Source organism: Pongo pygmaeus, chromosome 1, assembly GCF_028885625.2.
Source record: "Pongo pygmaeus isolate AG05252 chromosome 1, NHGRI_mPonPyg2-v2.0_pri, whole genome shotgun sequence".
Lineage (NCBI taxonomy): Eukaryota > Metazoa > Chordata > Mammalia > Primates > Hominidae > Pongo > Pongo pygmaeus.
In genome coordinates, this window is record NC_072373.2 from 23,545,404 (window position 1) to 23,570,750 (window position 25,347).

At 42.9% G+C, this 25,347-nt stretch overlaps 1 protein-coding gene across 2 annotated transcripts; it reads left to right on the plus strand.

Moving 5' to 3' along the window:
- Window positions 1-844: 844 nt before the first annotated feature.
- Window positions 845-18,668, plus strand: SDE2 (SDE2 telomere maintenance homolog). 2 transcript variants are annotated; one of them, XR_008504634.2, is made up of 8 exons: window positions 845-2,168; window positions 5,987-6,104; window positions 8,372-8,483; window positions 8,812-8,981; window positions 10,014-10,134; window positions 13,005-13,497; window positions 15,082-15,205; window positions 15,888-16,021. XR_008504634.2 is itself a non-coding variant. In XM_054501978.2 (7 exons), exons 1-7 carry the CDS (start codon window positions 2,049-2,051, stop codon window positions 16,107-16,109), a joined length of 1,356 nt encoding a protein of 451 aa, XP_054357953.1. In that variant the 5' UTR covers window positions 845-2,048; the 3' UTR covers window positions 16,110-18,668. The 2 variants fall into 2 exon arrangements, 1 of the variants encoding a protein (XP_054357953.1); XM_054501978.2 differs by lacking the exon at window positions 15,082-15,205 and having other exon boundaries at window positions 15,888-18,668.
- Window positions 18,669-25,347: the final 6,679 nt, after the last annotated feature.

Consider the following 25,347-nt stretch of genomic DNA (forward strand, 5'->3'; position numbering starts at 1 on the left):
GTGGCAGATCACTTGAGCCCAGGAGTTCAAGGCTGCGTGTGCTATGATTGCGCCACTACACTCCAGCTCAGGTGGCAGAGCGAGTGTCTCAAAAAAGAAAGAAAGAAAGAAAAGACAAATCATAATCATTCCTCACAAGATACGAAGCATTATCCTGACACAAAAAATGTTTTGGAAACCCAAACTTATCTTTATACAGTTACTTACAGGATCTCAGACCTTTGAAATAGTCATTTAAAAAAATTATTTATTATTTGAAATAGTCATTTTTGATCACCAGAAGGAAGAAATCACAAATAAAAAAAGAAGTGGCTTAAGGCTCAGATCTGTAGATTACTTTTTCAGGAACCTGGAGGACAGAGAGCTGGGGAGCAGACTGGAGAGGGACTTCAGGTTTCTGGAGTTTGGACGGCTTACATGTAACCTGGTGACACCTTCACGCCCCAGGGTTGCCACGGCACCACCTTTCCGAAATACTGCTTCCTAGGTACAATATATCTTTTTTTTTCTGAAACGGAGACTCGCTCTGTCGCTCAGGCTGGAGTGCAGTGGCACAGTCTCAGCTCACTGCAACCTCTGCCTCCCGGGTTCAAGCGATTCTCCTGCCTCAGCCTCCTGAATAGCTGGGATTACAGGGCGCACCACCACGCCCGGCTAATTATTGTATTTTTAGTAGAGATGGGGTTTCACCATGTTGGTGAGGCTGGTCTCGAACTCCTGACCTCGAGATCCGCCCGCCTCAGTCTCCCAAAGTGCTAGATTACAGGCATGAGCCACTGCGCCCGGCCAGTACAATCTATCTTTATTATTATTATTATTTTTTTGGTAATTTTTCTTTATCTACTGGCATCCCCATGGAGGCCCTTTCTCTCCCCAACTTTCCCTCGTGTGTGAAATGCAGACCACTGAATCTATTAACTTCCCAGGCCTTGGAATTCCATTTTCGCACATACTGCCACCGCTAAACGATTTCTGAATTTTTTGTTGTTACCCCCTCAGCTAGGAGTTCCATTTGCCAAGCATTTTAGCAGCAGAAAAGGCAATTCTGTGGGCCGATGCATTTGTGTTTAGCAGGCACAGATATCTCCAAATAACCCTCCTATCTTCACACTGGTGGCTTTTGAATTGTTCAGGGTTTTAGAAATATCATAATCTCATTCTATTAAATATTAAGGGACTCTTTCGTATTCCCTGAGCCTTAAGGTTACGTTATGCAAATCTGTTCGAGTGTGTTTCCATGGTGCAGAATAAAAGTTATGCTAGGGTTTTTTGAAGCAGCATGACTATAAACGTCACTCCTGTCACTGACTTTCACAAGAGCCCACTTGCTGTGAAATATTTTGAAAACAGAGCTGAAGTGGAGATAACGCAGAGCACAAACAGGCGGAAATAAGAATAAACCGTGCGTGGCAGGCAGAAACCCGGAGGTTGGCTGTTTCTGGAGGGGAAAAGAAGGCTCTGTAAACCTGGAGGAGAAACCACGCGGGCCACTGTTTAGGGGCCTCCTGGGGGTCGTTTCCCTTGCCCCCTCGGGTTGGGGGGCTCCTCCAGGCCAAGGAAGCGGCCCCCTAAAACCGCTTCCGAGACTGCAGCTTCTCTCCCCACACTCTCAAGGAGCAGAGCCTTCTCGGGCCACAATTCTCCGCGACCCAAAAATAACTACACAGATGTGAGGAAAAGGGCCAAAACCTACAGCACAAGGCAGTACTTAGTTAGAGCCTTATCGCTTACGGCCAGGAAGCTCAAAACCCAACCCAGCGCCAGCCTTTTATAGCCGGTCCCTCGAGCCCCGCCCTAGCAACTTCTCCTAGCAACGCCTCGCCCCGTGCTCTGCCGCCTTATCTGCCTCCGCCAGGCCTTTCCTGTTCCCCTCCCCCAACCCGCGCCGCCCGCCCGCCCGGCTCACTTGACCCGCCCCAGGGGAGGGGAGGGGTGAACGGAAGCGTGAGGGGTGGGGCGTTGGAAGATGCTTCGCGTCATCAAGATGCGCCGGGCGAGTTGCGGCGCCTGGTGTCTCGGGGAGGCTTGAGGTTCGGGTAGTCGTTGACATGGCGGAGGCCGCGGCGCTGGTGTGGATTCGCGGCCCTGGCTTCGGGTGCAAAGCGGTGCGGTGTGCCTCGGCTCGTTGCACTGTCCGGGATTTTATCCACCGGCACTGCCAAGATCAGGTGAGGATTTCGGTTCCTGTTAGGAAGCAGAAAGAGGCAGACAGGTGGCAGCGCTGGTTGCGGAGTAGGTCTGTCCGGGGCGGGGTCGGGGGGGGGGGTACTTCTATTCTCTGGGGTTTTCACTCGTTGAGGCTGAGAGTTCCTCAGTGTTAAGGTGCTTCGAACTGTTACTGAGACCTTCCTTTGCTTTTCTTTTGTGGTGGTGGTTTTGCCTCCCCACCAAGAGGGAGAAAAAAACTGTTACAGGCACTTAGTCCCGCTCACAGTTACAAATACTTTGTTTCTCTTTCTTTATCCGTAAATATAATGGTCTTCTGGCATTTGGGCCGGCTGATTTTTAAGGCTCCAGTCTTCACCTTCTTACTATGGTTATATGACGTGTATTTTGTCCACTCATCACGCAGCCTTGTTAGCCCCAGCCTAGAGAAGTATGTCATATCCAAACCCAGGCCAAAGGATGATTGGGAAGGAAAATTGATTCTTCTGGTCACTCGTTGTGACCAAGCATTCACGTGTGTCCTGTTGAGGGCCTGAGTTCTTAGGGCCTGTTATGTAGAAGTGTTCACTATTCATTTGATGGTCTCATTTGTCCGTGCATATTTGTGAAAACCTACCAGGGACTTCCAAAGTTACAGGTGAGCTTTTACTGAACTCTCAAGTAAGTAAGCTTTTACCAGCTATAAGATATTAAACCTGTTCAGTTGTCAAAAGAATTTAGTGGTTTCCCTGAATCTAATTTTAATGTTGGCACTTGATCTAGAACTCTGTTCTTTCCGCACCTCATCCGTGCTTTCCTCGGCTATTTCCTCTGCTTACTATTTATAAGCTTAACAAATGTTAACACTGCAGTCTAAACCAAAATTTTAAGAGACTTGGATCGATTCCGTGAAGAAGCAATGTGTGTTTGCAAATAATACGGTTTTTCACTTTCCATGTTTTCCTTCCTGCTCTGTAATCCAGTCTAAAAACTGTAAGCACAACTGTTTTTGACCATGAAAACAATTGCATTCTAATTCCTTTGAAAGTAATTCTTATTTCATGAGTATAGTTTTCTTTTCTCCCCCTCCCCACCCCCACGACGGAGTTTCACTCCCGTTGCCCGGGCTGGAGTGCAATGGCGTGATCTCGGCCCACTGCAACCTCTGCCTCCCTGAGTTCAAGTGGTTCTCCTGCCTCAGCCTCCCAAGTAGCTGGGATTACAGGCGCCTGCCACCATGCCTGGCTAATTTTTGTATTTTTAGTAGAGACAGGGTTTCACCACGTTGGCCAGGTCTTGAACTCCTGACCTCGGGTGATCCGCCCACCTCAGCCTCACAAAGTGCTGGGATTACAGGCTTGAGCCACTCCTCCCGGCCTATGAGTACAGTTTTCAAACTTGCTGACAATTGATCCAAAGTGAAACCAGAAAAAATAGGATCTTAATCATGAGGTATGTTGGAAAAAAGAATTTTTAAATCGGAAGCAAGAAATATAGGCCAGGCGTGGTGGCTCACGCCTGTAATTCCAACACTTAGGGAGGTCGAGGCGGGCAGATCACCTGAGGTCAGAAGTTCGAGACCAGCTTGGCCACATGATGAAACCCCATCTCTCCTAAAAACACACAAAAATTAGCCAGGCATGGCGGCAGACGCCTGTAATCCCAGCTACTCAGGAGGCTGAAGCAGAAGAATCGTTTGAACCTGAGAGGTGGAGGTTGCAGTGAGCCGAGATTGAGCCATTGCACTCCAAACTGGGTGACAGAGCAAGACTCGGTCTCAAAAAATATATATAAAGAAATATAAATGAGTGGATTCAGTCAGAAACTTAAGGAACATGACCATAGCAAATATGAATAGAAACACAAAAGAGTATTTGCTGAGATACTGGAACAAGTAAGAATAGCTCAAGTTCACACCTATGTTTTTAAAAACAAAACTATTCTGAGACATGATGAAGTTAGTGTTAACTCCCACTGAGAAAATAAAAATCTGCTCTGCTTTTCATCAGGCTGGGATAACAGACACAGATAAAGCCAGCTGCAAAGTTTTTGTTTTTTGTTTTTGTTTCCCCCACACTATACCGATGTACAGCTGCACAGTTAACAGGAAATGGTGATGTGTCATAATGTCATAACGACCCCCACGAAGGTCTGCTGCTTTCTTATTCACTGAGAAACCTTGGTCTCAAAAACCATAGAATATATAAGAAATTTTGCTGTTTGAAGTTCTCTCAATAAGAGTGAACCTTCCCACTCTTGCCTTGTAGAGAAGCATTCTTGATTTCCAACCCAGGTCAGAGCTTCCCATTAAGGGTTTCTGGACACAACTTTCCACATTTATCTTAAATTTGTAGTTTCCAAGGAGAGAGGAGCCTCACAATCCAGATCTGATGTTGACGTTTTTATATACAGTCCTGCTTTATTTTGAACCTGTTTAAACACTGCTTGTTGTAAATTTCACCTCAACTCCACCCTAGCCCCAAATCTTATAATGACACTCCTTTCTTTGGGTTGGTGAGATACCCATGACTCCTGATGTGCAGTTCCCCTCGTTGCAGTGAATCAGTAAGTTTGACAGGTTTATCTCTGATAGTCTTAGGCTGATTGTGCTAAAACACACATGATAATTTGTGTTTGAAGCACTTTACAATGCACAAATGGTTAAAAGCAGTTAAATTGAGTCTAAATGTTGTATCCTTTTTTCTGCTTGTGACTTCATTGACAAGAATCTTAAGTAGAAAATGCAATTTTGTTGATCAGTTGTTTTGTTTAATAAGCCATTCTGTTTGGAAATGAAGTATACATCATTTTCATGGTGTATACTTTCTGCCTTCATATTAATATCTTTTAAAATTATTTAGAAATACCATACCCATTAGACATACAAAAGGCTTCTAATGTGTAAACATTAAACAGATACAAAATGTATTACATATCTCATTTCATGTTTACAACAGCTCTTTAAGGTAGACAGTATTTTAAAGACAAGAATAGTCATTCATGTTACCTCATTGCAAATAGCCTGAGCTCCCTTGCTCCTCTCTCCCGCCATTATATTTGTCTGGGAGAATCCCAGACAACATAAATCCAAATCTCCACCTGTTCTGCCCTGGCATCTGGGCAGTGACTGTGGTAGAGAACTATAATCACATAGCTCAGTCTCCATACATCCACCAGCCTGGTGCTGCTTGGTAATTCTGTATTTCCTTGGTCCAGAGTGGGCTTTTACTGGGTTACAGGACTGCTGAGAGTATTGATTCACGTAGGCTTTGGGCAGCTACACAGAATCTGGGGCTGCCCAGCATCTTAGGCTGCCTTCAGCAACTTTGCTCATTTTTGCTCATTTTTCATGTTTTTATGTCTCCTATGGTGTACTTATATTGGTGTATTAAAAACCACACTCTTGACTCCTTCCTTCTCTACTACTTATTCCTACTTGCACTTTTTAGGATTGAGGACTACTTTTGATGTTCAATTTAATTTTACCTGTTTAAGAAAGTCAGAAAATGGGACCTCCACAGTTGTTTAATCTGAGTCCTGCATAGTCTTCTACCTTGACTCAAATTACCTGTCGGAGAAGAAGAAGCAGTTTTTGTTTTCACCACAAAGACTGAAGTTTCTTCTATATGTGATGATTAGGTAATATTGGGAAAAAAATATACCCAAAATGCATCATGTGAAATGACTTTTTCTCCTAGTAGTTTACATTTTCAATTCAACAAATATTAATTGAACACCCTCTGTTGTAACCAGAGTAATAAAAAGACAGCTAGGTCCCTTCTTGTAACAAACTTAGGTTATTATCTCATAGAAGGCATTAAAAAAACAAATTTGTCTCTAGAATGTTCCAGTGGAAAACTTCTTTGTGAAATGCAATGGAGCACTCATTTACACCAGTGACACAGTGCAGCATGGAGCTGTTTATAGTTTGGAACCCAGACTTTGCGGTGGAAAAGGAGGTAGGACGTGAACATTGACTACTTAGTTGTAGCACATTTGCAGTCTTTATTTTCATATTCTGCTGCTGACGTTTGCTGTCTTCAGCCATGGTATTAAATTAACAAACTTCTTAGTCTCTTTAGTATGCCAATATTGTTTTGCCTTATGAATTCTTTTATTTACTTAACCTGATTTTGGGCATTTTCTCTTTTATTCTTTTGTTTTCTTTCTTTTGAGACACTGTCTCATTCTGTCGCCCAGGCTGGAGTACAGTGGTACGATCGCGGCTCACTGCAACCTTGACCTCCTGAACTCAAGCAATACTCCCACCTCAGTTTCCCTAGTAGCTGGGACTACAGGCACACGCCACCATGCCCAGCTGATTTTTGTATTTTTTGTAGAGATGGGGTTTTGCCATGTTGCCCATGTTGCCCAGGCTGTCTTTTATTTTGGTCGAGGAAGAAATATTGTATGATACAATTCCCACTTTCTTCAGCTGGATAGCTCTTAGGAAACCTAGGCTCTAAAACTTTGGGGAAAATTAGATGAAGAGAGATGGCCATTATTCTGTTCAATTTGCTGAATAAAGAGTTTTTTTTCTAAATCTCCTTCTGCTTTAATCAGGATTTTGTCTCGTTTTTGTAGTTCCAAAGGAAGTCTAAAGTTACCTTAGGAAACACAATTGTTTACAAGTTGAGGCAGATTAAGGTTTTGTTTGTTTAACACAACTACTAAGAAAGAAAATAACAGAGGGAAAACAGTATAAACAGTTCGTGGTATTTCTCCTAATGTAGTAACATGTGATCCCTAAGCTTTCTCAAAATCTACAGTGATTTGGTTTGGTTTTCAGAGAGCTGACATCTCAGACTATATCCAGCTGTTTGAAATTGTATCATTAAGAATGAAGCATGGGCTGGGCACAGTGGCTCACGCCTGTAATCCCAACACTTTGGGAGGCCAAGGCGGGCGGATCACCTAAGTCAGGAGTTCGAGACCAGGCTAGCCAACATGGTGAAACCCCGTCTCTACTAGAGATATAAAAATTAGCCAGGTGTGGTGTTAGGCGCCTGTAATCTCAGCTACTTGGGAGGCTGAGGCAGGAGAATCACTTGAACCCTGGAGGTGGAGGCTGCAGTGAGCTGAGATTGTGCCACTGCACTGCAGCCTGGGCGACACAGTGAGACTCTCTCAAAAAAAAAAAGAATGAAGCATGTGGCCAGGCATGGTGGCTCACTCCTATAATCCCAACACTTTGAGAGTCCAAGGTGGGAGGATAGTTTGAACCCAGGAGTTTGAGACTAGCCTGGGCAAGATGGTAAGACCTTGGTCTCTACAAAAAAAAAAAAAATTAGCTAGCTGCGTCGATACACGCCTGTAATCCTAGCAACTTGGGAGGCTGTGGTAAGAGGATCCATTGAGCCCAGGAGTTCAAGGCTGCAGTGAGCTTTGATTACATCAAGCCATTGCACTCTAGCCTGGATGACAAAGCAAGGCCCCATCTCTTAGGGGGGATAAAAAGAATGAATGAATGAAGCATGTTGTATCAGCCAGTGAGAGCTTAAAATTGCCTTTCCTTCTAAACTCATTGAAAAGTCTCACTATATACTTTTTAAGTTCGTAATCTGAGAATCTTGGGATCTCTGTCATTGGGTAAAGCTTTTTTTTTTTTTTTTTGAGATGGAGCCTGGCTCTGTTGCCCAGGCTGGAGTGCAGTGGCACGATCTCGGCTCACTGCAAGCTCTGCCTCCTGGGTTCACGCCATTCTCCTGCCTCAGCCTCCTGAGTAGCTGGGACTACAGGCGCCCGCCACCACACCTGGCTAATTTTTTGTATTTTTTAGTAGAGACGGGGTTTCACTATGTTAGCCAGGATGGTCTTGATCTCCTGACCTCATGATCTGCCTGCCTCAGCCTCCCAAAGTGCTGGGATTACAGGCATGAGCCACCGCGCCTGGCCTGGGTAAAGCTTTTTAAATATTCTAGCTGTACAGGTATTATACCTGTATGCAAATAACTAACACAAGGATAAATAATTAGGTTTGGGAAGGCTAGGTATTTTATCTCAGAACTATAAAATGAAAGGTGAAAGGCATGAGGTTAAATCAGTCTTTTTACTTTTGCTGCCTGAATTAGAACCTTGATGTTCATCTTTTCTTAAAAAAAAAAAAAAAAAAAAGAAGAAAGTAGAGATCATTGTTAATCTTGTGATATAGATTGTTTTCACAAATTCTGCTTTTATCCGTCCTTGAACACATTTTAACCTGCTTTCTCCAAATACGTCTGCTCAGGTTTTGGATCTATGCTCCGAGCACTTGGTGCTCAGATTGAGAAGACAACCAATCGAGAAGCTTGTCGGGATCTCAGTGGAAGGAGACTACGCGATGTCAATCATGAAAAAGCGTAAGATGCCCACCTTTTTTTCTGTTTTTGAAGAGAGACATATACTTTCCTATCAGTAATGATTATACATATGCCACGCATATTGGAAATGGAAACTTAAAATATTTACATCCAAATTTATTATCAGATTTAACCTTTTCCATAATTTAATAGTTATCTTTGGGATTAAGTTAAGATCAGTACCATATGCTAGTAGTAAGCATGGCTCACCTTTCTAAGAGAATATCACAGTATGAACAAGTGCATTAATTTGTCAGAGACATTTTATATATAAAAGTGTATATGTAATATATCTGTTCAGTTATATCTCTTCCTCCCTCATCCCCAGAATGGCTGAATGGGTAAAACAACAAGCCGAGCGAGAGGCTGAAAAGGAGCAGAAACGGCTAGAGCGACTGCAGCGGAAGCTTGTAGAACCCAAGCACTGCTTCACCAGCCCTGACTACCAGCAGCAGTGCCATGAGATGGCTGAGCGTCTGGAGGATTCCGTCCTCAAAGGTGAGAATGAGGATTCCTTAGTGTGTTCAGCTGGCACCCCTGAAGCCAGTTGTTCAGACTGCTGTACACTACACACAAGGAGCAGTTCTTAAGCTTTTTTTAGGTTACAGATGTCTGAGAATCTGATGAAAACCTTGGAACTTTTATCGTCAAAAATGAACACAGTATATTTTTTAAAAAAGAACACATACACAACATTTGGCTTTTTTTCCCCCCCCCGAGACAGAGTCTTGCTCTGTTGCCCAGAGCTGGAGTGCAATGGTGTGATCTCGGCTCACTGCAACGTCTGCCTCCCGGGTTCAAGCAATTCTCCTGCCTTAGCCTCCAGAGTAGCTGGGATTACAGGCACGCGCCACCATGCCTGGCTAATTTTCGTATTTTTAGTACAGTCGGGGTTTCACCATGTTGGCCAGGCTGGTCTCAAACTCCTAACCTCGTGCTTGGGATTACAGGCATGACCCCAGCCAACATTTGGCATATTTAACCCCTGAATTCCATGGGGCCATGGGCCCCAGGTAAGAACATTTTTTTGTTTGTGTTTAGGGATAAGCTAAGTCTTCAGAAGATGTTTAGATCTCAAAGAATTTGCTGCCAGTTTTAAGTCAGTTTTTAATGTGAATGATTCTCATTAACTTTTGTTTTTAGCATCCAAAACATGGCAGGCCTAGTATGGGAACAATTGAATAAGAAACAATCTTTTTCCGTCAAAAAGGTTATGACATAACAGGAAAAAGACAAGTGTGTGGAAATAACTAATGCAGGGATAAATAGGTTTGGGGAGGGCTGGGTATGAACTTGTCAGTCTCAAAGTTACAAATTGTGCAATGGTGCTTTAAAAAATCTGCTCCTAGACTAGAATGTTTATTATTTTAAATCTGTGTAAATTTGAGATTAACTGTATAAAATGTTGGTATCTTAAGAAATTTAAATCTGGAGCTGTAGATTGCAGCTCTTTTTGCAATCCATGTTATTTATGATTTCTTTAAACTTAGTCCCTATAGTAGAAACTGAGTTGTTAAAATTCCTGGTTAGGTATGCAGGCTGCCTCCAGCAAGATGGTTTCAGCAGAAATCAGTGAGAATCGGAAACGGCAATGGCCTACTAAATCTCAAACAGACAGAGAAGCCAGTGCGGGAAAGAGGAGATGCTTCTGGTAAGTGTTTTACTTTTGTTCCCAATTGATCTTTGAGGACTGGCATGAGACATTTCCTCCTTGTTTATCTGGCATAAACACATTTTTGTGTAATGTTTGGTGGGAGCTCAGAAAATTTCCAGAGTGCTTCAGGCTTTAGGTTTCAGTGATTGTCACATTGTACATACTGGTGATGGTTTCTGCTGTGAATGCCATTAATTGAATGTAAAGGATGAATTTTTTCCTTACACTGAAACATAAAAATAGCTTTATATTTGAATTACTTTTTTGGTGTTGAAGGGGTTTAACTTTTAGAAATTCTAGGTGGAAATCAAGCTGTACTTTCCAGGTGGTTGTTTTCTGTGGTTTTTCGCAGTCATCATTGAGGTCTTTGGTCACTTTGCCAGACTTCTCTTCACCACTTTCGCACTTGAGGGTAAAAAGCACAGCAGTACTTTTTCTTGTCCATTTTTCTGATAGTTCTCTTGTCCCTCTAGTTGGTCCTCTTGTTGCCAGTGACTTCCCTTGGGCCAAGTTCTTGAAAATAAGTTTGTCCCCTTTGGGGATAAACAGATAATTATTAATCAAAGATCATATAACACTATGAGGTCAGCATACAATGTTTGTTCTTTCTGAAATGGGAATTAAATGTTCCTAAGAGAAAGGGTGGTGACATTACCTGTGGTTTGTATTTTTTTAATGAGGTTTATTGAGGTATAATTTATATATAGCAAAATTCACCCTTTTTGGTTGATTGGTTCTATGACTTTTGAAAAATGTATACTATGTAGTCATGTAACCACCACCACAATCTAGATAGAGTGTATTTTAATGACCTGAAATAGTTCCCACGTGCCCTTTTGTAGTTAAGTCCCTTTTCCCCACCTCCAGACCCTGGCAACCATTGGTCACCGGTGTGATATTTGTTACTATGGTTTAGTCTTTTCTAGGATGTCATATAGCCTTTAGTGTCTGGCTTCTCTCACTTAATATAAAGCTTTAGAGATTCATCCATGGTAGTGTATGTATCAGTAGTTCATTCTTTTTTATTATTCAGTATCATTTCATGGTATGAATGTACCACAGTTTGTTTATCCAGTCTCCATTTGGTAGACATCTGGGTAATTTCTGGGTTTGAGTAATTATTAATAAAGCATAGGTGGTTTTTTTTGTTTGTTTGTTTGAGACATGTTCCTCACTTTGTTGCTGAAGTTGGAGTGCAGTGGCACGATCTCAGCTCACTGAAGCCTTGACCTCCCAGGTTTAAGCTATCCTCCCATCTCAGCCTCCTGAGTAGCTGGGGCTGGGTACATACCACCATGCCCAGCAGATTTTTTTAATTTTTTTGTGAAGACAGGGTTTTGCCATGTTGCCTAGGCTGGTCTCAAACTCCTGACTTCAGGTGATCCTCCTGCCTCAGCCTCGCAAAGTGTTGGGATTATAGGCCTGAGCCCCGCGTCCAGCCCAAGCATAGGATTTGTAAATGTGTGTGTGTGTGTGTGTGTGTGTGTGTGTGTGTATTAATATTTATTATTGGGCAACACCTCTGTAAAACAGAATAATTGTTCCTAGGATTTTCTTTATATATTTTTTTCACCAATCAAATCAAGGGGCAGCACCGAAGAATTTTCTTTTTTTCTTCTTTTTTTTTTTTGAGACGGAATCTTGCTCTGTCGCCTAAGCTGGAGTGCAATGGCACGATCTTGGCTTACTGCAACCTCTGCTTCCCAGATTCAAGCAATTCTCCTGCCTCAGCCTCCCCAGTAGCTAGAACTACAGCCATGTGCCACCACACCCGGCTAATTTTTGTATTTTTAGTAGAGATGGTGTTTCACCATGTTGGCCAGTCTGGTCTTGAACTCCTAACCTCAAGTGATCGACCTACCTCAGCCTCCCAAAGTGCTGGGATTACAGGCGTGAGCCACCATGCCTGGATGGATTTTCTTTATAACTATTTATTATTATTATTTATTTATTTTTTTGAGACAGTCTTGCTCTGTCACCCAGGCTGGAGTGCAGTGGTGCAATCACGGCTCACTGTAACCTCTGCCTCCTGGTTCAAGTGATTCTCCTGCCTCAGCCTCTCGAGTAGCTGGGACTACAGGCACCCGCCACAAGGCCCAGCTAATTTTTGTATTTTTAGTAGAGACGGGTTTTCACCATATTGTCCAGGCTAATCTTGAACTCCTGACCTTGTGATCCACCCACCTCGGCCTCCCAATGTGCTGGTATTACAGGCATGAGCCACCACGCACGGCCAACTATTTATTATTTTATCTAATTTCCAACTGTTGAAGGTAGTGTAATGTGGGGGAAAAAAGCTTTAAGCAAAATCAATTTTGCTTTTAGAGATTCAGAACTTTAGAAAGGAGATCCTCTTGGATCTTTGGGACAGTTGGTTCCAGTCTCATTGAAATGTTTTTTCCTTCTGTTTATAAGCTCTGGAATATCTTTTTCCGAAATTTGCCTTTTCTCCATCTCAAGCTAGCAGAAACAGATTCTGTTTCCTGAACAAACTATAACTCTTTGCTTTATTTATTTATTTATTTTTGAGACGGAGTCTCACTCTGTCACCCAGGCTGGAGTACAATGGCACGATCTTGGCTCGCTGCAACCTCTGCCTCCCGGGTTCAGGTGATTCTCCCACCTCAGCCTCCTGAGCAGCTGGGGCTATAGGCGCATGCCACCACACCTGGCTAATTTTTGTATTTTTAGTAGAGATGGGGTTTCACTATGTTGGCCAGGCTGATCTCAAACTCCTGACTTCGTGACCTGCCTGCCTTGGCCTCCCAAAGTCCTGGGATTACAGGCCTGAGCCACCGCGCCCAGCCAACTCTTTGCTTTAAATAGAAGCTACAAACGCTGTTAAACCTTTCTGTTGCTTCTGACAGGTTGGGCATGGAGGGACTAGAGACTGCAGAAGGGTCCAGCTCTGAGAGTTCAGATGATGACAGTGAAGAAGCACCAAGCACTTCAGGAATGGGTTTCCATGCTCCAAAAATTGGTGGCAGTGGTGTCGAGATGGCAGCAAAATTTCCCAGTGGTTCTCAGAGGGCGAGAGTAGTGAATACAGACCCTGGATCACCAGAACAACTGCAGATCCCGGTGACTGACTCTGGGAGGCATATTTCAGAAGACTCATGTGCTGAGCTGGGGGAGTCCAAAGATCACATGGAAAGCAGGATGGTTACAGAAACAGAAGAGACCCAGGAGAAGAAGGCAGAGAGTAGAGAACCCATAGAAGAGGAACCCACTGGGGCTGGACTGAATAAGGATAAAGAGACAGAAGAAAGGACTGATGGGGAAAGAGTTGCTGAGGTAGCATGTGAAGAAAGGGAAAACGTTGCCGTTGCCAAACTGCAGGAAAGCCAGCCAGGAAACGCAGTAAGTATGTTTTGGGGTTGATACCTAGAGCCAAATCAATTTAATCTCCACAATAAGTCATTAAAATGAAAATGTACTTTTGCCCCTCAGCTGCTTAGTGAAAGGCTTATTTGATTTTAAGAAGTACAGATTATGGTGAAGCTTGCCTTATTCCCCAAAAAGACTCTTTTTAAGCTCTGGCATTTATACTATGTTGCCACTAGGTGGTGTCCTTGATTCCATATTGCATCAATTGTAAGTTGCATGTTTTCCACATTTTAGCATGTCTAAAATGAGATGTGTATAACATATTATAACTTAATTGGTATTGTTTATTCTTAGTAATACATGAATAAGGGTATATTACGATAGATGGCATTTTAGATTTGATGAAATGTGCTCATTTTTCCTGTCACTAAATTGCTACTCAGCTTTTTCTAATGTGAGGATAGCTTGAACAATAGTTTCAGCTGAATGTGAAAACCTCTTGTATAGAAGAGGAACCTCCTTTTAAATTTATCATTAAATCTTAAGTACCCACAGTCAGCCTTTTAAAAAAGGCATCTTCAGCCAGGCGCGGTGGCTCACGCCTGTAATCCCAGCACTTTGGGAAGCTGAGGTGGGCAGATCACTTGAGGTCAGGAGCTCGAGACCAGCCTGGCCAGCATGGTGAAACCCTGTCTCTATTAAAAATACAACAACAAAAATTAGCCGGGCATGGTGGTGCACGCCTGTAATCCCAGCTACTCAGGAGGTTGAGGCACGAGAATGGCTTGTGCCCTGGGAGGCAGAGGTTGCAGTGAGATGAGATTGTACCACTGTACTCCAGCCTGGGCGACAGAGTGAGACTCCATCTCAAAAAATAATAATAAAATAAAAAAGGCATTTTCATAGTACATTCTCTCAAAAAGTTGGTTTTTCACTATCTACAATAGACTGGCTTCCAGCAAAAATCTCTGTTCTTTGATCTAATGGTTTGCTTTTTAGAAGAGGTGAAACCTAAACTACTTAATTTCCTTCGATAAACACAAAACCTACCATTTGTTTAGCCAGCACCTTCCCCTGCCCCCAGTAAGTAAGTAAAAATGCATAAATTGCCCTTTCTGGTGAGAATATTGGAATTTTTTTATGCTAAGGTCCTTACAATCTCTGGAGTTGTAAGCATGTAATTTTTGTGTTATGTGTATACAAGTAAGAGCTTTATCCTGACTGAAGTCTTAGAAAAATAAAAAAGGAATCATAGGATAAAACCTGATATTTTTCAGTATTAGCCATGGAGTTTTGTTCTTGATGTTGTAGTAACAGTTGTTGTATTCCTGACAACCAGCTGTGATTCTTTAAACACACATAAGTGGTATTTTAGAATTTGGTCATAAGTAAGCCAAGGTTAACTCCCAGAAATCTAACAAAACAGCTTTTTTAAGAAAACAAAGATCAACTAGAAAGATAGAATATGTCTCCAGAGCTCTTTAATATTTTAAAACTGTGAAAGTTATTCTTTGAATATAAAAAATCACTCAAAGATGAACATTTTCATTCTTTTCAAGGCATCATTAGCAGTATTTAATTTTGTCTTTTTTTTTTTTTTTTTTTTTTAAATGACAGAGTCTCACTCTGTTGCTCGGGCTGGATTGCAGTGGTGTGATTTCTGCTCTACCTCCCAGGTTCAAGTGATTCTCCTGCCTCAGTCTCCCGAGTAGCTGAGACTACAGGCACGCTGAGACTACAGGCAAGCACCACCACACCCGCTAATTTTTGTATTTTTAGTAGAGATGGGGTTTCACCATGTTGACCAAGCTGGTTTCGGACTCCTAATCTCAAGTGTTCCGCCTGCCTCCACCTCCCAAAGGGCTGGGATTACAGGCTAATTTTGTCTTAAAGTCTATAAAGGCACTTGGTGGGTAGAACAGTTGCAAGTCTATTGAACAGCATTTGAGTTTGTTGAGTTATATAAGGGAGAGCTCTGACAGGTAGTTTTAATTACTCAATTAGAATAGAAAGCATTAAGATTATGGAATTAGTAGATTCAGAGGCATGGGATTCTCATTAAGCTTTTAGGAGTACCTGCTCTTTTCTGTGGGAATAGTGTGGGGATAGGCTGGCTATATTTTACTGTTTAGATGTTTACTAGAAAAATCAGAAAAGAAAGAGCAATATTAAAAATCTGTTTGGGAATGCTATACTTCTGTTACTGTTCTGAATGCTTGTTTCTAAATGTATAGATGAAAAATTAGTTATTATGTGTATTGAGAATACTTATGGACTAACATGTGGATGGATGATGATTAAAATTCAGTTGCAAGGTATGGCAAATTAAATGAAAATTTCTCAAGAAATGTAGTTGACAGTTAAAGAGTCTTTATTCAGAGGAAGGAGCCTGTTTTAAATATTTTCTTATTTTTTTCCCTCAGGTTATTGATAAGGAAACTATAGATTTATTGGCGTTCACCTCTGTTGCAGAACTGGAGTTGCTGGGTTTGGAGAAGCTCAAATGTGAACTGATGGCCCTTGGACTGAAATGTGGGGGCACTCTGCAGGAGCGGGCAGCAAGACTCTTCTCTGTCAGAGGACTGGCAAAGGAGCAAATTGACCCGGCTTTATTTGCCAAGCCTTTGAAAGGGAAGAAAAAATGAGTATCATCAGAGCTGATTCCTATTTCTTTATAGTGTCTACCATTTACAACCTGCATAATGTGGACTCTTGACCAGTATTCCTGTTGATATTAAAAGCTACTTTTTTAGTAACCCAATTCTAACTATCCCCTTTTTCCTTGTTAGGGTTGTAGAATTAATGTCTGAAACCATCTGGGCCTTAAATTTTCTTTGTCTGGTTTTCTATAATGTATTTAGTAAATATAGGGCTATTCACATTTTTTGGTTTGATCTTGTGTCATTTAGGTAATGAATCTATCCAAAGAATCTATCCTTTTGACCTAGGTTATCAAATTTGTAGACATAAGGTTATTTATAATGGTCCCTTCTTACCCTTTTAATGTCTTTAAGAGCTGTGTTGATAATTTCCTTTTCATTATGACACTGGTAATTTCTGTTCTCACTTTCCTAATCAGGTTGGGTAGGGGTTTATCAGTTTTACTGATCTGACTTTTTATTTTTATTTTTTTTTGAGACAGTGTTACACTGTCGCCCAGGCTGGAGTGCAGTGGCGCGATCTCGGCTCACTGCAAGCTCCGCCTTCCAGGTTCATGCCATTTTCCTGCCTCAGCCTCCCAAGTAGCTGGGACTACAGGCACCTACCACCACGCCCGGCTAATTTTTTATATTTTTAGTGGAGACTGGGTTTCACTGTGTTAGCCAGGATGGTCTCGATCTCTTGACCTCGTGGTCCACCCGCCTCGGCCTCCCAAAGTGCTGGGATTACAGGCGTGAGCCACCGCGCCTGGCCGACGATTTAACTTTTAAAGAACCAACCTTTGGTTTTATTTTTCTCAATTGTTTATATAATTAATTTCTGTTATTTTCTTTCTTCTATTTAGCTTGAGTCTCCTTTGATCTTTTTTCTTTAGTTCCTTAAGATAAGCCTTAGGTCATTGATCTTAGACGTTATTTAAAATACATATTTAAAGCTATACATTTCCTTTTAAGCATTACTTTAGTTGCGACTTTACAATTTTATTATGTCGTATTTTTATTATTCAATTCTAATTTTCTTTTTTTTTCTTTTTGAGATGGAATTTCGCTTTTGTCGCCCAGGCTGGAGTGCAGTGGTACGATCTCAACTCACTGCAACCTCTGCCTCCTGGGTTCAAGCGATTCTCCTGCCTCAGCCTCCTCAGTAGCTGAGATTACAGGCTCCAGCCACCAGGCCTGGCTAATTTTTGTATTTTTAGTAGAGATGGGGTTTCACCACATTGGCCAGGCTGGTCTCGAACTGCTGACCTCAGGTGATCCACCCACTTTGGCCTCCCAAAGTGCTGGGATTACACGTGTGAGCCACCATGCCCAGCCTCTGATTATTTTCTAATTTCCTCCCTCAATTCTTCTTTGACCCATGGATTATCAGAAGTGGGTTGTCTGATGAGCAAACATTTGGTTTTTTTCCTCTTAATATCTTCTTGTTGCTGATTTCTACTTTAATTCCATTGAGGTCAGAAAATATCCTCTTTCTGATTTCAGTCCTCTTAGTTTTATTGAGACTTGTTTTATGACCCAATATATTGTCTGTCATGGTGAATGTACCACACACAGTTTAAAAGAATGCGTATTTTAGGCCAGGTGTGGTGGCTCATGCCTGTAATCCAGCACTTTGGGAGGCTGAGGTGGGAGGATCATTTCGAGACCAGCCTGGGCAGTGTATAGCAAGACCATGTCTCTAAGAAAAACAATATGTAGTTTGAATTGTTGGGTTAATATGTTTTGTAATATCGATGAGATTAAGTGGTTGATAGTATTGTTCAGATCTTCTATGTCTTTACTGATTTTTTTATTTCTATCAGGTGCTGAGAAATGATGTTAAAATCTTCAATTACGATTGTGGAATTGTCTATTTCTTAAATTCTACCAGTTTTTGTATGAAGCTCTAATAACTTAAGTCTTCCTAATGTATTGACCATTTTATCATTATGAAATTTCCCTCTGTCTCTGGTCATTTGGGTTTAAAATCTACTTTATCTTATGTGAATATAGCCACTGCAGCCTTCTTAAGCTTAGTGTTTGCACAGTATACCTCTTTCTATTAACTTACTTTGTGCTTCTGTGCCTATTTAAAGTAGTTTCTTTAAACAACATATACTTGAGTCTTGCATTTTTATCTATTCTCTCTGTATCTTTTAATAAGTTTATTAACATTAAATGTAATTATTAATAGGTTTCTAATATTTTACATGTTTCCTGTTTAGATAAGGTTATTTTATAATTGTATTTTAATTCATTGGCTCTTTAGCTATACTGTTTTAATAATTTTTTTAAGTTGGATGTTCTAGTGATCACAATATACATTCTTAATTTTTCAGTCTACCTAGAGTTGATGTGCCACTTCACATAAAATGTAGAAATCTTGTAAGTATGTACATCCATTTATCATACCTGTCTTTTATGCTGTAGTTGTCATACATATTAAATCTACATATTTAAATATTGTAAGTCCTGTCATAAGTTACAGTTTCTGCTTTAAATAATGATATGTATTTTAAAGAAATTAAGAGGAAAAAATAAAATCTTTTCTATTTATTCACATATTTACCATTTCTAATATTCTTCATTTCTTCTTGAAGATCTAATAGCCTTCCCCTTAAGCCTGAAGAACTTTCTGTAGCATTTTTTGTGTCTCCTGCAACAAATTAGTTTTCTTTTTCTTTTTTCTTTTCTTTTTTTTTTTTTGAGATGGAGTTTCGCTCTTGTTGCCCAGTCTGGAGTGCAATGGCACAATCTCGGCTCACTGCATCCTCCACCTCCTGGGTTCAAGCGATTCTCCTACCTCAGCCTCCCGAGTAACTGGGATTACAGACATGTGCCACCACACCCGGCTAATTTTGTATTTTTAGTAGAGATGGGGTTTCTCCATGTTGGTCAGGCTGGTCTCAACTCCTGACCTTGTGATCCACCCACCTCGGCCTCCCAAAATGCTGGGATTACTACCGCTCCTGGCCAGTTTTCTCTTTTTTAAAAAGAATCTCTTGGCTAGGTGCAGTGGCTCAGGCCTGTAATCCCAGCACTTTGGGAGGCTGAGGCGGGCGGATCATTTGAGGTCAGGAGTTCAAGACCAGCCTGGCCTTCATGATGAAATGCTGTCTCTACTAAAAATACAAAAAAATGAGCCAGGTGTGGCGGTGCGTGCCTGTAATCCCAGCTACTCGAGAGGCTTAGGCATGAGAATTGCTTGAACCCAGGAGGTGGAGGTTGCAGTGAGCCAAGATCATGCCACTGCACTCCAGCCTGGGTGACAGAGTGAGACCCTGTCTCAAAAACTAAAAAGAATCTCTTTACAGATCTTGTTTCTGTCTTCTGGCCTTCATTGTTTCTGATGACAAATCAGTGGGTATTCAAATAGTTGTTCCCTTTATAGAATCCGTCTTTCTCTTTGGCAGCTTTCAGGTGTGGTTTTCTATGTATTTATCTTGGGAGTTTGATGAATTTCTTGGCTCTCTAAACTTATGCCATTTAATCAAATATAGGAAAGTGTCAGCCATTATTTCCTCAGATCTTTTCCTGACCCATGTTTTCTCTCTCCTGGGACTTCAGTTATAAATATACTATAAGCTTCGGTCTCAGTCTCTGAGTCTCTGTCTTTTTTTTTTTTTCCACCAAACGCTTCTCTGTGTTCTTCAGATGATTTCTGTAATATAGCTAAGTTGATGGAGAGTCTTCAAGCCAAAGTTGCCTTTTGGAGGAGTTGGCATCTTGGCAGAATGGGCCTGCCTTAGTACCTGCACTGTGCTCATTGCCTATAAAGAGTCCCCAGAAAGTGTGGCTGGAGTGTGAACCCGGTGGCCCCAGAGCATCACTGAATGATGCTCCCCACAGCAGGAGATCCGAGAGGCGTATTTTCGTGACTGCCACAGTATATTCTGTTACTTAGGGAGGATTATTTTTCTAGTTTGGGTAGTTGGAAACAGTTTTCTTCAAATTATGTGGGTGCCTGTTTAGATCTTAAAAAGCACACCCAAAGGGAGAAGGGAAACATTTAGTGAAGGTTTACTTTTTTAAATTTTTTTATTTTATTTTATTTTTAGACGGAGTCTTGCTCTGTCGCCCAGGCTGGAGTGCAGTGACGCCATCTTGGCTCACTGCAAGCTCCACCTCCCGGGTTCATGCCATTCTCCTGCCTCAGCCTCCCAAGTAGCTGGGACTACAGGCGCGTGCCACCACACCCGGCTAATTTTTTTGTATTTTTAGTAGAGACGGGGTTTCACTGTATTAGTCAGGATGGTCTCGATCTCCTGACCTTGGGATCCGCCTGCCTCGGCCTCCTAAAGTGCAGGGATTACAGGCCTGAGCCACCGCACCCAGCGTAGTGAAGGTTTACTTTACAAGATCAGAGGTTCATCTTTGGGAGACTAAGGCAGCCATGCCCAAAGAATTTCTTTCTTTTGTGGCAGCGTGAAGCTGGCTGGGCCAGTGCCCCTTTCCTAATTGGCCTGGTTATCCTCTTCAGGTTGCCAGAGCTCTAGCTGGGCCCTGCTTTATTTAGCATGGGAGTGTGAGCAGCCGTTGCCCTGCTCCCTGCAGGCAAATAGACCTTGACTGGCAAAATGAAAAGACTGTAGAGTTTTGTAATTGCCCCCTCTCTTGTAGCATTAAAGGCTAAAAGTAAGGAGGCTGCTGATGAGCAGAAACTGACCATCTTGCCACTCTTCCTAGGTGGCTGTAGTTCTTCCAGCCCTCACTGATCTGTGCGTGGGGATGCTAATGGGCTTTTGCTGTGGGTCCATTTCACTCACCCACACATTTTGATTTGGAGATAGCTACCTTCCTCCTTCCTCTTCTAGTGCTCATACTGCAAGCTTTCTCATTATATTCCTTTTGTCAGTTCAAATGGGAGTTTGCAAGAGGGAATTAAACAAATATGCTCAGATTACCATCTTAAGCCAGCACCTGTTAGTGATTTTCAAGGTGAAAAGTACCCCCTGAGAAAGTCTAGGAACACCAGGTGTTAATTCTAGGCTGGTTCTGATCAAAATCCTAAAGACGTTGACTTAAACTTTACGGCCTTATTTGCGTGCCTGAACTAGAATACAGGAAAGGATATTATGGACTCCAGGTGGCCCTGTGCCACCCACACTGTTGCTGCAAGCCACCTGCCTATTGGCCTGTTTCTGGGAGGGATCTCTGATTCAGTCAGTGCCAGTCTCATCCCTGGTGTGTTTGGTACTACTTTTTCTTTGCATTCACCTCCATGAGATTTCCTTTGAGAAAAACTAAATTAATGATGCTCTATAAAGTAAGCCTACACTCAAACCATTCATAGGTCATTGATTCAGGATGGCCCCCACATAATACTGATGAGCTGAAGGAAAGAATGTGCATGGTTATACTTCGGTTTTCCCTGGAATACAGGCCATGTGGTGTGGGAGGCCTTAGGGCAAGGGTTTTAGAGTTATTGATCTGGGTCTAAATCCTGATTTTCCTCCTTTCTAATAGTGTTTCCTCAGACAAGCTCCATAGCCTTTCTGAGCATCAGTTTCCTGCTCTTGCTATTAAATGGGGTCATATCTACTTTTAGGGATGTTAGGATTAAAGTAGTATGTAAGGTTCCTAGCACCGTGCTTAGCAAATTTGTAGTTGCTCAGTAAATGGAAGCTGTTGGAATGCTCTACAACACCATTGTCCAATAGAAATGTAATATGAGCCAGATAATGTAATTTTACATTTTCTTTCAGTCATTAAAAAGTACAAAGAATTAGCCAGGTGTGGCGGTGCATGCCTATAGTTCCAGCTACTTGGGAGGCTGAGGTGGGAGGATTGCTTGAGTCCAGGAGTTGGAGGCTGCAGTGAATTTTTTTTTTTTTTTTTTTTTTGAGACAGAATCTCACTCTGCTGCCCAGGCTGGAGTGTAGTGGCATGATCTTGGCTCACTGCAACCTCCGCCTCTCGAGTTCAAGTGATTCTCCTGCCTCAGCCTCCTGAGTAACTGGGATTACAGGCACGCACCACAATGCCCAGCTAATTTTTGTATTTTTTGTAGAGACAGAGTTTCACCATGTTAGCCAGGCTGGTATTGAACTCCTGACCTCAAGTGATCTGCATGCCTCAGCCTGCCAAAGTGCTGGGATTATAGGCATGAGCCACCACGCCCAGCCAATGATGCAGTGAACTTTGAAGGCATCACTGCAACTCCAGCCTGGGTGACAGAGTGAGACCTCATCTCAAAAAAAAAAAAAAAAAAATTACAAAGAAGCAGGTGAAATTAATTTTAGCAATATATTTTATTTAACCCAAAAATATTCAAAATATTTCAATAAGTAATAGAAAATTATTAATGAGATAGTTCACATTTTTGTGCTAAGTCTGAAGTCTGGTGTGTATTTTACACTTACAGCACTTTTCAATTCACAGTGGCTACATTCCAGGTGCTTAATAGCCCTGTGTGACTTTCAGCTCCTGTATTAGGCAGTGCCCCTCTAGAACACATCTAAGGCAAGGCAGTGAGCACAGCAGAACTGTCTACCTTAATCCAAACACAAGTGTACAGAGCTGAATCAAAGCCAAATGAGGCTGAGAGGACTTGGGGCTTTTAGCATGCTCTGCCCTTCCCTCAGCCTCCCTTGTGATAAGTGGAATATATGAAAATAAAAGCTTTATGACCAGTCAGATGTCTTTCCTGTGGGGACTCCTTACATGCCAGGCTGGCAGAGGTGCAGAAACAAGTGCGAGAGCTGTGATCTGTGAGTCCTAACCTTGGCCTTGCTGGTGCGGGGCTGGGTGACCTCATCTGGCAGACTGCGGTATCTGTTTAATTTTATGAATTAAGCTGTGAGGCATAGCTGAAATTTGCATGGGGGTGACAAACAGACTTTAAAGCATCTTGCGAAAAAGTAGTAAGGAATTAGGAGTTGTAGACAAATGCTCAATGCAAACAGGAGTGTGATACTGGGTATTGCACCACACCGTAGTGCTGGATCCCTCAGTTTACCAAGTAGATCAAGTAGATCATTTGGTCCAATTACTGGGTGGTGTAGGAATGGCAATTAGCCTGGTATGTCCCATCTCTCCTTGTTGAAGTTCTGCTTTTTTTTTTTTTTTTTTTTGAGATGAAGTCTTGCTATGTAGCTCATGCTGGAGTACAGTGGCACAATCACAGTTCACTGCAGCCTCCACCGCTCGGGCTGGGACCACCCTGCCTGGCTAATCGTTTAAAAATTACTTGCAGAGACAAGGTCTCACTGTGTTGCCAAGCTGGTACTTAACTTTCAAGATGGCTCACAGGCTTCCTCTTCCAACTGTGAGCCTCAGTGAGGAAACAGTGGGCTTGTTATGGAGTTTATTCTGCAGCCCTCCAGCCTCCAAACATTAATTGTGCATGTCTGATCAGTAAAACATTTGGGGGTGCACCCCACATGATGTCACTCATCTGTCAGAGCCCTCCATCAGCGTTGGAATACAAGTCCACGCACTTGCAGTGGCCGGCAATCCCCTCTCAGGCTGCACGCCTCTCCCCGTCTGACCTCATCTACTCCTCCTCACTCCACCGCAGCCCCCGGGGCCTCCTTGCTGTTTCCTGAACCAACCAAACACACTGTGCTCCCCCAGCGTGGCACTGACTGTCCCTCCTTCGGGAACAGTCTTTCCCCAGACGTCCCCAGGGAAGACTCTCTCACCTCTCACTCGTTTAAAATGCAACCCCCACCCCCATCACTTTCTTTCCTGACTGGTTGGTTGGTTGGTTTGTTTTTTTGAGACAGAGCCTTGCTGTGTCGCCCAGGCTGGAGTGCAGTGGTGCCGTCTCAGCTCACTGCGATCTGTGCCTCCGGAGTTCAAGCAATTCTCCTGCCTCAGCCTCCCAAGTAATTGAGACTACAGGCATACGCTACCACACCCAGCTATTCATTGATTGATTGATTGATTTTATTTTTAGTAGAGACGGGGTTTCACTGTGTTGGCCAGGCTGGTCTCAAATTCCTGACCTCAGGTGATCTGCCCATCTCGGCCTCCCACCGCGCCCAGCCGACAGTTTTATTTTTTTGAGATGGAGCCTTGCTCTGTCGCCCAGGCTGGAGTGCAGTGGCGCGATCTTGGCTCACTGCAAGCTCCGCCTTCTGGCTTCAAGCAATTCTCCTGCCTGAGCCTCCTGAGTAGCTGGAACTACGGGTACGTGCCACCACGCCTGGCTAATTTTTGTATTTTTAGTAGAGACATGGTTTCACTGTGTTGGTCAGGCTGGTCTTGAACTCCTGACCTCGTGATCCGCCTGCCTCGGCCTCCCAAAGTCCTGGGATTACAAGCGTGAGCCACCGTGCCAGGTCCTGACAGGTTTTTTTGTTTTGTTTTGTTTTGTTTTAATAGTACTTATTACCCCTTATCATACTTTCTTTTTTTTAAATTAAATGTCCCTCTCCCCTCAGAAAATAAGCTCTGCCAGGGCAGAGAGTTTGGGGTGTATGTACCTGCTTTGAAACATTTGCTTGTAGAAATGGGTGTCTTTTAGGCCGGGCGCGGTGGCTCACGCCTGTAATCCCAGCACTTTGGGAGGCTGAGGCAGGTGGATCACGAGGTCAAGAGATCGAGACCAGCCTGGCCAACATGGTGAAACCCCATCTCTACTAAAAATACAAAAAAATTAGCCGGGCGTGGTGACACGCACCTGTAATCCCAGCTACTCGGGAGGCTGAGGCAGGAGAATCGCTTGAACCCAGGAGGCAGAGGTTGCAGGGACCCGAGATTGCGCCACTGCACTCCAGCCTGGTGACAGAGAGAGACTCCTCAAAAAAAAAAAAGAAAGAAATGGGTGTCTTTGAAGGTGGTTGAGGGAAATGACTGGGACTTACTGTTTTACCAAAATCTGAGAGCAACTGAAGTGAGCGCGTGAGTGGCAATTCTATAGAAAGGGATTCTGTTGAGTCGCTCAACACCAGCCAACCATTAAAAAGGTTACTTATTTCTGTGGAAGACTCTTCCTGTAACCACTAGAGGGCGCTGTGCACTAACAAATGCCAGCCAAAGCCGTCAGGGAGAGACTGCTGGGAAGGCGGGAAGGAGGTGATGCGGCAGTGTTGCCTGGCAGTGGGGTAACAGGAAGCAGGATCCTGTGAGACCCACCTTTCCCCGTCCCTACACTCCCCTACACACCATAAGTGGCAGACTGATGATTAGGTGCAGCTGGCCTGGGTTGGACTAGGCCCTGTTCTTTTTTTTTTTTTTTTTTCCCGAGACGGAGTCTCGCTCTGTCGCCCAGGCTGGAGTGCAGTGGCACGATCTC